An 11,618-nucleotide genomic window follows, 5' to 3' on the forward strand; every position below is an offset into this window, starting at 1 on the left:
GCCAATACGTCAGATAATTGCCTTTTCTAATTAATTAAAAGCATTCAATCCCTTCATTACTATTATTATTATGCAGGGTTTTTTTTTGGGCGGTATTTTTGTTAACGGGTCAATTTGAAATATCAGTCATTTTTTATATAAAAGAACTAAATCGGATGAAAACAAATAAAAAATCTTCCCTCAATCGAATAGCTGGTCCGTAATATTGAGACTAGTGGCTGCCTAATTTTGCCAAGCACTTCGGAGTTCGGTATCCAAATATTGGCTAACAACCATTATCTTTGTTTGCGAAAATATTTCACAGCGTTTAAGCTAACGTCGAGTTGAACTTGGTGCATAGTTAGTTTTTAGGGGTGACTGCCTCGAGTTTTGTTCACTCATCAACAACCAACGCTTTAAAAGTCCAAGTGAGGAATCAATTCCTAGCACTAAAGGCTATCAACGACTATATTTATTCTTCTAAGATAAAATCGTCACCTTTCCTGCTGCTAAATTGGTTACATTGAAGGATAGATGCGGTTTTCCGAGATATTAGAGACTTGAGATCTACGACGTTGACGAAACCTCACTTTACCCGCGATTAGTGCATCTCGTTCACGTCGTCATTGGTCGAAGTATCCTAGAAATTTTTCGTCAAAACCTCAAATTTTGGGATTTCGCGTCGTTGTGCAGGCGAGTACCGCACGAATTTGTGCTAAAGTGCGTTCCGCACGTGCAGCACGATTATTTTAACCAATGATGTTGTTTTGTAGCGTTCTCGTTGACGACCGCGTCTTAGATCTGAAAGTCCCTACTTCAGGCATAATGACGTACCGAATGACACCTGCAAATACGCGTCCTTTTCCGGCCACATTCTACGCTTACCTGCGTCCGAGCACGTAGCTCATGGCTGGGTCTTGTAGCAACCTGAAAAAACTTAGGTCGAAAATATGAAACCCTGAAAATGTTCAAGGTGTATTGATTTAATTGTGTCCAAAAAGCCCTGTATTGAAATGCGCACTACAGTGTTAGTTTGGAGGTCCGCATAGCTTGCGGAATACATTATTTACTCTGTTGTTCATGATCACACGTATCTCACGGTATCGCCAGCAATAAATTACAGGGTTAAGAACTGAATTAAGGAGAACCAAGAAAAATGACACGTGCTCAGCCATTAAAATCGTTGTCCCACCCCAGCTTGTGAGCCAGAACATTTCACAGCACAAATTTGGCAAATAACACGCCACCAATACAATATAAACAAACATTGCACTAAGAGCGGATTTTTTTTCTCGAAGTAGTTTTTCAGCTTGGATGTTAGGCAAGGCAAGTTGGCTCTGAATCTGATTTTGATGATATTTGACAACTTTGTAAATACGACCATATGCAACTGATGTGAATATAAGACCAACGATTTCGATAATGGCTGGGGCAATGTTATTGTGTCGAGGAAGCGTTACAAATATCGTTGCAGCAACAATACTGGCCATCCATATTGACACTAAGACAACAACGACACGTTTAAAAGTGACGAGTTCTTGATACCGTAGGTGCAGGGAAACAGCCAGAAGTCGGTCCACCGAAATGATAGTCACTGTCAAAAAAGATGCACTGGCGAGGAAAACAAAGGAGAAATAACCAATGTTTAACACCGTTGGGCAAAATATATCGAAGCGATTATTTCCTTTCTCTGACGTCGCTGTCATCACCGTAAAAATGATTCCTAGCATAGGTTGTGGTAACAGGCCAGTCGCCAGATCAGCGATAGCGAGACTCGAAAACAATATCTTTAGATTCGAAGGTATCGAGGAGGCTTTCCACAAAGCCTGGATGACCATAACATTTCCGGTTGTCGATAGTAGGGAGCATGCCAAGTGTAACCCAGAGATTGCCAAGACAAAGCCTGGGTACTGCTCCACAACAGGTATGATTTCCATCAACCTTTGGTCGCACATCTTAGCGCAGACGAGTTTGGTAATAATTCTTTGTCTTCAGACGTTTTTGTGTGAAACGTTTGGCATGCACCTCCACCTGTGGCACATAATTTAAATCATGGTCACGTTTCGTACGATATTTACGGAAAATGATGTGGTTCATTGGCAACCTGTCGAGGCAACTTGTCAGTGTCCACTTTTTTCCAACTTAATTTCAAAACGAACTTCCTTTGTTGAAACTCTTCGCACCTGTCGCCTGAGAAAGGCAAATAACTTGGACTAACAGTTAAGTGTATTATATCATCATCTCTTTACTTGAAAAAGAGGGTCGTAGGGCCACTGTACTTGAAGGCTCAGGTTCATAGCATTGTGCTTTTGCATTGCCTGCTTCAAGTGTTCCTTCTTGCTTCCTCTCCTTGCTTATTTATATGACCCTTATATGGCTCTTATTCTGGCTCTTTCCCGGTCCCTCCCTCTTTTTTCCTTTCATTTGGGAGGCCAAAGTTTCAGAGATTTGTACTTACGTTTAACGTTAAATAAAAACAGTGCTCGAGGTTTGCTTGGATTGATGACTTTGTTAAGTCCTGGCCAAACTATCGAACAAAGTGGGATTCAACGCTCCAACGCTCCAATTTAGCACCAACTTGAACTTGAATGTTTCGTTAAGCAATGTTAGATAGTGTTTTGCCACTACCTGAACATTTACATCCAACTTTGTTCGATAGTTTTGCCAGGGCTTTACTGCAATATCAACTAAAATGCGCAAGTTTAAAGTGGTTTAATCAATGTAGTTAGTTAGTTTAATCAGCTGCTGCTGTTCTTAATTTCAAAGTGCATTTAGCTAATTATTTATGCTATTCGCCAATAACGATTTTCTCCCAATCATATTATATTCTTTTACAGGCCTACTGAATTAAACAAAGTGAGGGGAAAAAGTGATAAGATCTTAATATCAAAGAAATGGATGACGGGATAAGAATTTTCTAAAACACACCGATAGCGAAGATTTACGACAGTGGCTTCAAGACGCAAACACTAGCTTTGAAACGTTACGTGAACGAAAGAGCTTCTAAAAGTGTAAAAATCGATTAAAGAGAAAACAGAACTTCGGGTATGATCTATCGTATGTATTTGGCTATTTTTCTGTTTCAATTCCGCTGTACAATTTGGTGATTTTGTCAATAACTTCGGTACCACGACTTTTAAAACAGAGAGAGGGGCATCGATCTTAGTGGGGTTTGCCATCAGCCCTCAAACGACCTAAAATTTAATGGATGGTCAACCGTCAAACAAGGTCTTTCCGATCTTATGATATCAGCTGTTCAGGCAGAGCCTTATTGTTCCATCGAGTACCTTTAAACCTATATGGCAGTTTCCATGCGCTCAATTACGTTCACTTTATTGTCTTTTCCACTACTTTGCGCCTGAACTGACATCACAACAGGCTTCTGTCTGATTTGGAAATAGTTCCGATTTTTTCAGTGTAATGGTTTATGTAAATGATAACTGATTTTTGACCACGCCACGCCGCGCCATTCGTTCCATTCCCTATAATCACAAGTTGAGTTCATGTCGTTTGTCCTTAAAGCAGTAAATTCCTCCTTCAGTTCCACAAAATCAACTAATTCTTCCTATTTTACTGCTGAGAACCAATTTTAACCTCTCGTGTTTTAATGTTTTCTGAACGAGCGGGAGACCATGCCGTGTTGCCCTCTTCATTAAAGTGCCTCTGTGATCAAAAAAACCACTTCCTTTTTTCCTTCAGTTTTTGAAAGTGTGTTTGCTTAACAACTGACTAGCAAAATTTTGAGCTTTGAGTTTTATCCAAAGGCCGTTTACTTTGAGTGTAAGTTTTGGATTTCACGGTCCGCCATTACTCACGTTCAAAACTGACCTATTGGACCTCAGACGGTTGGATCCAGGGAAAAGAGACGTCAGAGGCTCACTACCTTAAAATTTCAGCGTGTGAACGCAGCTTATTATATATGCAAGGCGTGAGTTTAAAAGTTTGAAAGCCCAAAACCCCCGTGCTGCATATTAATTCTGCGGCGTACACACGTATTGTATTCTTAAACTAGTGAACCTTTGACGTCATTTTCTCCTCGATCCAGCTCTCTCAAGAACGTAATGTTAGTAATGGCGGACCATTAAATAGGAAAATTACAGTTAAAATAAAGAGGTGTCTTTTTGAAATCAAGGCTTAAAACGTGGGTCCCTTAGTGTTTTGTTAACATAGTTTTGAAATCCAAAGAAAAATACGAACTGATTTTTTGGTCACAGGGGCACTTTAACAAGGCGTCTTCGTTATAAAAAATATTGTCTGCATCATCCAGCTTTCAGTTATTTTGCCGTTTAAAGATAAATACAAGAATGTTAGTCATGATGCTTAATTCTTTAATCAATCCAGATACGTAATGATAATGAACTTATTTAATTATAGCGCTGGTACATTAATGGGCCATTTCCGAGTTGCTGTTAGTCTCGGTTTCGAAGTGAGTCTTGGTACTCAACTATTGTAAGGGAAAGGAGTTTGATTTGCATAGGAATGCGCATCTCATTTGTGCACCAGGATTGCGTTGAAACCGAGACAAACAGTGACTCGGAAATGGCCCATTGGGGACACTGTACAGAAACCAAATCAACTAATAGAGCGGTTTTCAAATGAGTGTCGTAAAACCAAAACCAAAACCAAAGTAATTACTTTGTAAACCAATCAAAACTCGAAGTAATTACACGTAGCCGGCACAAGGCGCGGGAAAATGTGACCGCGCGAGCCACGGTTGGTTTTGGTTTCACTTCTGATTGGTTGAAAAAGTGGCGCGAGAACTTTGAACCAGTCACAGAGTGAAGTAATACTAAACCGAAGTAATTCACGAGTTACTTTCGACACTGAATAGACGATGTTCGTATTCCCCAACGGCCCAGAGACGAGTAGGTCTTAGAGCATGAATGTGAGGCTAATGCGGGGAAAGGTTAAAGGGACACACCGTGTTTGTGTGGCGATTTCCCGTGAAAATGCACAAACATCATTTCTGTGCGTACAAGTGTTCCAACGGCGAAGCAAAGAAAAAGCACCCGGACAATTATCCCGGATTTTCAGATGTTACTTTCCACTGTTTTCCACCAGATAACGAAAAAACACAATACGCTCCTGGAATGAATGTCGACTGGAAAGCTTAAGCGTCACAAGGCATACTCGGATATGCTTTAAGAGTGGCTGTCTGTAAGGATCGAGAATCGGCGGTCAGCGACCCATTTGGCGAATCCCTGATATTTTGCCCAAAGTTAGCCTTGGGTAGACTATTTTCAAAAATCATATTCAAAAGTTCCAACGATTTTGTTTATTTGTGAAAATTGAGAAAAATTAAAAGTGCAGTCAAAATGCGGTCAAAGTGCGGTTTTTTGGTTGATCAAAAGGTGCGATGATGAACCTCCGCCGAAGTCTTAAAATAAAATCAGTTGACCTCAAAATAACAAGAATTTCAAAGCAATCAATCTTCTACACTACCAATGTTTTAATCTTTTCAAATATGATAGTACAATGGTTTTTCAGGCCATTCAGAAAACACCTTCGGAGACCGCTTCCGATAGCGGCAAAATGTAGCTAATATTCATCAGGATAAAAATGTTCCTGGTATGTCAGTTTTTAACAATTAAGCATTGCAGAGCTAAAATATAGGTCTTAAAGATTTACCAAGTAAAGTTTCAAGGTCGAACTCGGAACGCTTCCCTTCGAAGGAATCGGAAGTCTGAGCAATATCAACGTGCAAAATGGCGCCGGATTTATAACAAACATCTAACATTATAGTTACAATCACTTGCGTTAAAATATATCAATCTAAATTTACCTTTGACAATTTTAAGTTTAAGCATTGCAGAGCTAAAATATAGGTCTTAAAGATTTACCAAGTAAAGTTTCAAGGTTTATCTCAGTACGCTTTCTAAGAGACAAGTCAGTTAACTTATCAGCGCTTGTCAACAAACATTAAAAAACATTTTTCTCGTCCCGTCACTCGATCAGAAGGGCACTTTCCATATCTTCTTTCGTTTGAAATTCACAAGTCGTTTTAGATTAGGTTAAACGCAATAAACACATTTGGCCTCTCAGACCTAAACAGTTTCAAAATAAAGATCGGTTGAAAAGAATTACTAACCCCACATATCTCAAGACTGCCTGGAATTTTTACTTCAGTCACTTGATCTTCCTAAAGCGCCGTATCCTGTAAATGCAACCTTGTTTCGATGTCTCAAGCGCTCAGGATGCGAGCAACACAGTACTCCAAATATTTTTAAGACTATCAACTCACGACGTTTCGTTGAATTGCACAGAAGTGAAAAGGAGTTAAAGAAAGTAATCCGAACCCAAACAAACAAACACAGACTGCACTAATTAATTGTAAAATTGGCACTGACACCATGAAACGACTGAAACCGAAAACGAAATTTACATTTACCTTATCCTTTTCTCCATTTTGTGTCCACCATTGCAAACTTTCTGTAAAAACACATCAGAGGCTTTAAAGTTCATATTCAGATCCATTTGTGGCGCTTCGAAATGCGTGCATGCTTGGCGCACAGGAAATTTACCAGAGAGTCACGCAACCGTGCGCAAGAGCACACCCGTCACTATTGTGCAACAACATTTCGCAACAGGTTGAAAATACAGCGTTGGTCATATATCCTTGTTTAACTCGATCTCATCTTTTCTTGAATGGCTCACTGTAGCTACAAAGCGCTTCTAGGTAAGGTCACCCCTTCCCAGGGCACACCTTGCGGTCAGTCCACAGATTATCCTGGTCAGCTGGAATGTATTGCGCTCAAAGACTGTACGAAAGATGTAACTGGCCATTTAAAGATCTTAAACCTCAGCGCAGATGAGGGTTTAGGATCTGAAATAAAGTTGCTGTTAGCCAGAGCAGGTAAATACCACCCTAAAATATAATATTTTGGTCTTTTTATCAGCTATATTATTATTATACGTTTTACTTTTTATCATCGTGCACTTGAGGGTGGTTATTCTCAACAAATTCTCCTTCTAGGGGTTTTCTCTGTGGAAGAACATCACTATGCCTTGAGCATTTGTCCAAGGCACAGGGCTGATTTCGGCATCCGCTGGAGGACAGGGAAGACCATGTGTACAGTGCCTAAAGAATTAGCAGTACATAAAACTACAACTGCTAAAGGGAGCCACCGAGTGGATAGCTTGAAGTCGGCGTTTATTTTCAAAACCACGAACACATGTATTCCAGTTGGATCACGTAAGTTGCAAACTTTTCTGCGAAGATTGGTTAGATAATGGTAATTTTTCACGGTTAAGAATCACATATAAGGTGGTGTGTCGCTTGTTTGTATTACGCAGGGGTCACTTTTGCCTTGGGGGTGCGGGTAATCCAAGCACACCTTGCAGTCCTCATTCAAAATTATTGGTCTTGCGGGCAGGAAGTTCTCTTCTTTCTATGTATGTTTTAAATGTATTGTTTATACAGTATATTGACATTAATTTCTGTTTGTCTGTTCATTTTGTGTTGCTTTTGTTTCTCCATTTAAAGCAATTTGTAAACAATGCAACGAGTATATCAGCAAACAGGCAAAGCCCAACCAAACTCTAGTGTTTGCTTCAGGTGGGGTGGAGCCCGTCCCCGGGGTCTCGCACCTGCAAGAGTTACCCGAGCCCCATTTGTTGGTAAGTAGTAATAAGAAACACTAGTGTAAATAGTTCGCTTAAGTGGCTCCTTTAACGATGGTATGAAATGTTTTCCTTCCAAAAAGAAATTCATCATTCATTCTTTCATTTCCTTTTTAATCCTTTTTTACTTTAGGGGATTTCTTTTCATTTCTTTCTTTCTTTCTTTCTTTACGGGTTTGTGTGGGTGTTGGCTTATGAATAAAATAAAACAAAATAAACATTTTATCATGCTTTATAGTAATTACACAATATATTTGTTTCAACTGTTTCAGGTAGAGGGGGAAACAGGCCGTTCAAGTGCAGAAACAACTAGTAGTGAGTTATCGTCTGATGACCTTGCAACTGAACTGAAGAGGCTGGAGATATCGTCAAGAGGACGGGATGATGAGACGTTCCTCAGTCCGGATACCGGAAGTCTTGTTTCTTCGACGAGTGACGAGGCCCCAACCACTATGCAAGAACCTCGTAAAAAGTTGAACGAATATCTGGTTTTGAAGAACATCCCGCCAATAACTCAGCCCTGGATGGAATGGGATAAAGCTGGAGAGAGCACTAAGAAGAGATACACCAAAAGGACAGTGGAGATCTTTTCTTCAGTCCTACAAGATCTTACACCTAATTATGCAGGTTCTCTTTGGCAAGCGGTCGTCTCGTCCCCTGCCATGAACAAAGCTCTTAAACTCGATGAATTATCACAAACGTCCAAGAATTATCTTCAGGCCTTAGCAGAGGCATACGGTAAAGCTCAAGGGTGGGAGACAAGAAGGCAGATCTTGTCTATCATGTCAGGCGTTGCCAGCTTCAATGATATTTCAAGATTTATACCAGGCTTAACTAGATATCGCTATAGCTTGGCCAACCTGCATCGCTTACAGTATGGTAGCGGGGCTCCCACAACGCACCACCCTTCGCCGAGGATAAAGGTTGATCTGAAGCAACTTGACCATTTTTTATCGTATATAACAAGTCCGCATTTGGTGCAGGATCTACCATTTGGGCAGAAAACGTTGAAACTCTCTTCTGGCCACCTGGTTGAGATACCAAACGTCATAAGGACGATGATACCCCAAAGAATAGCACGTCAGTACGCTCAGTACTGCCACGAAACTGGCTTTAAACCATTCAGTGAGCGTACTATGCTTCGTGTATTGGAGGAATGCAAGGCCTCGGTCCGAAAATCTCTCCAAGGACTTGACTACGTAGCCGCAGACGGTGCGCGTGCCTTTGAAGACTTAGAGAATTTAGTCCGCCGACTTGGAGAGCTCGGTCTCGGGAAAGAGTGGGAGTTGCAGTACGTGGAATTGCTCAAGGGTTCAAAATTATACCTTAAAAGTGATTTTAAGGTAAGGCTTAATTAAAAATAATAATACCGTATTTTTTCGAATAAGCGCCCAACCTCGAAAAAGCGCCCACCTCGATTAGGTGCCCAGCCTCGAAAAAGTGCCCACCCCCTTTTCCTCCCACGCAAACTAACCCCCCGAAAAATATTGAATAAGTACTCAAGAGACTTCCCGAAGGCGGAGTTTTCTTCAGAGTATTTTACAGAAACCTTTTGGTACATCTTCGCGTTTGGTACTACCATTTATTGTTTTGTTACAAAATAAACATACTACTTTTGCTGAAAATTTAATAAGCGCCCAGCCTCGAATAAGCGCCCACTCTCAAGGTCCAAAAATTTAATAAGCGCCCAGGGCGGTTGATTGAATAAATACAGCAATTGGAAAGAATTTAATCATTCTTTACAAAGACTTTAAGTATAAAATTTAAAGAATGATTTAATTGTCACTATTTGTCACAATAAATGCTGTGTGTTTTAAACATCTTACAGGTCCACGTGTGTTCTTCATCTGAGATTGCGAGTCATTGCAGTGTGTTTGCCTTAAGTGACTCCACCAGTCCTGATCTGCAGCAGCAGTGTAGCCACAAACACGAAGAATGCTGTGAGCAATGTGAGATCCTGCACTCAACTCTTCAGAACATTTCCTCTGCAGTAGAAAGAGCATCGTTTGCCACGCAAGATGACAAAGAAGAGGCCCTGTTCTTAGTCAACGCTTCTGTGCTTGCCATCCAGTCATGGAAATGTCATCTGCTGAGGTCGGCTCACCAGGACCAGGCTCGTTTGGACGCTATCGACGCTCTTGATCAGGAGACAGTTTTCATCGTCAACGACTGGGCGATGAAGTTTCTTCCTCATAGATACCGTGAGTCCCAAACGGACTGGTTTGGCAAGCGTGGGTTATCATGGCACATATCGGTGGTGTACAGACGGAAGGAGGAGGAACTACAGTGGCAAGCCTTTATCCACGCAGTTCAGTCCTGCAGCCAGGGGAGTTCAGCTGTGGCATCCATAATGCATCATGTCTTGGAAACACTCAAGCACGAGCACCCTGAGATAAACAAAGCCTACTTCAGACAAGACAACGCAGGCTGTTACCACTCCACTCGCACGATACTAGCTTGCAGAGAGATGGCAGCAAGCACTGGAGTAAAAGTAGTCCGCGTAGATTTTAGCGATCCCCAAGGCGGAAAGGGGGCAGCAGACCGGCTGGCTGCAAGCTGTAAAAGACATATCAGGGCGTTTATTGATGAAGGCAATGATGTTTGCACTGCCGATGAGCTTAAAGACGCATTATTATCGCATGGTGGATTGAAAGGTGTAAGAGTTGTTTCCCTTGATACGATCATCGAAACACCTGACAGTGGGCAAACTATTACTGGCATTACAAAACTGAACAATTTTGAGTTTAGCTCTACAGAGTCTGTTACCTGTTGGCGTGCGTATTGTGTTGGTCGCGGAAAAATCATCAATCCAGGATCTTCATCAAGTAAGTATGGGAATTAAAACTAAAAGTGAGCTACTGAGAATTAATGGATGAGTTGCCGCTAAATTTAAATTCTGTATTAAAATGCAAAAGTGTAAGACCCTTACTTTATTGGAGAACCTTACCCTACAATAATTATCTGCAAGTACATGTATCAGATACCTTTGGAGTCCCACGCAATATTCTTGGTTCTGATAAATGAAGAAATGATTGTCGCAGTTGTAGGAGCAATTTAAAGAATTACCATTTTGTTCAATTTTTTGGGTGGCTTAAACGGGAAAACCCATAACTTCTACGTACGTTAGCGCGGCAGCGCTCTATTAACCGAGCTATGAATACCCATGTATTGGGAACATACGTTTATTTCTGTCATGTTTGCTTTAAAAACTTATAAATGATTTGAAAAAGAAATCAGAAAACAACTCTTTATTGGTATTAATTTATTTACCCAAGGTCCTCGATACCAAGTACTTCAGAAATCATTCTCCGAAGGAGATTTTACTTCCTTCCGATGTAAATCTGAAAAACAGGTTGGACAGACAGCTTCAACATCAGCAACTGTGGCCGAGCCATCTGGTGTCATTTCGGAAGACAGTGACCTATCCACAGGGGTTTATTCCTGTCCTCAAGACGGCTGCGTTCGTGTGTTCCAAAGAGTGTCTGCTTTAGAGAAACATCTGTCTGTAGAAAAATGTTCCCGATCCCCGGAGAAATATTCTCTAATGGATTTAGCGAAAATGGGGTACAAGACCCATTTGGAAGAAGGTGTTGGCATATTGCCCTCTCTTAAAGCCCCAGTTGCTCACCAGGAGGGTCACTTTGTACCAAATGAGGGATGGGCCCTCAGAGCAGCAAAGAAGGCGTATAGATTCAGCGAAAAGCAAAAGTCTTACTTACTGGCGAAATTCTCTATCGGTCAAACAACGGGCCGTAAGCTTGACGCCGAGGTTGTGGCGAGGGAAATGAGACGCGCCCGTGGAGCAGATGGTGTGCGACTTTTCCAGTCCTCAGAATTCCTAACCAGTTTGCAGATTGCGTCCTTCTTCTCAAGGCAAAGCGCTACACTACGGCAAAAGGACCCAGCAGATGAAGCCGATATCCGGGCATCTCAAGAGGAAGCTAACTTTAGTGCAGCGAAGGAGGTCGTTGAAACTATTCAGCTCAACCATCCTCTGGTATACGATCAGTACAACCTAT

The 11,618-nt window shown here is 41.3% G+C and overlaps 2 protein-coding genes across 2 annotated transcripts in view; one reads left to right on the forward strand and one right to left on the reverse strand.

Annotated features, from left to right (window-relative positions):
- Positions 1-871: 871 nt before the first annotated feature.
- Positions 872-2,050, reverse strand: LOC137992838 (melanocyte-stimulating hormone receptor-like). Its single transcript, XM_068838375.1, has one exon. The coding sequence runs from the start codon at positions 1,932-1,934 to the stop codon at positions 1,008-1,010; it is 927 nt and encodes a 308-aa protein (XP_068694476.1). The 5' UTR covers positions 1,935-2,050; the 3' UTR covers positions 872-1,007.
- Positions 2,051-8,371: 6,321 nt separating this feature from the next.
- The window catches only part of LOC137990685 (uncharacterized), a 4,317-nt gene continuing 1,070 nt past the window's right edge, over positions 8,372-11,618 (forward strand). The window contains exons 1-3 of the mRNA XM_068835810.1: positions 8,372-8,942; positions 9,428-10,424; positions 10,875-11,618. The exon at positions 10,875-11,618 is cut by the window's right edge and continues 1,070 nt beyond it. Coding sequence (XP_068691911.1) covers positions 8,382-8,942; positions 9,428-10,424; positions 10,875-11,618 — 2,302 coding nt within the window. The 5' untranslated portion in view covers positions 8,372-8,381. The remainder of the gene's footprint in view (positions 8,943-9,427; positions 10,425-10,874) is intronic.

Source organism: Montipora foliosa, chromosome 2, assembly GCF_036669935.1.
Source record: "Montipora foliosa isolate CH-2021 chromosome 2, ASM3666993v2, whole genome shotgun sequence".
Lineage (NCBI taxonomy): Eukaryota > Metazoa > Cnidaria > Anthozoa > Scleractinia > Acroporidae > Montipora > Montipora foliosa.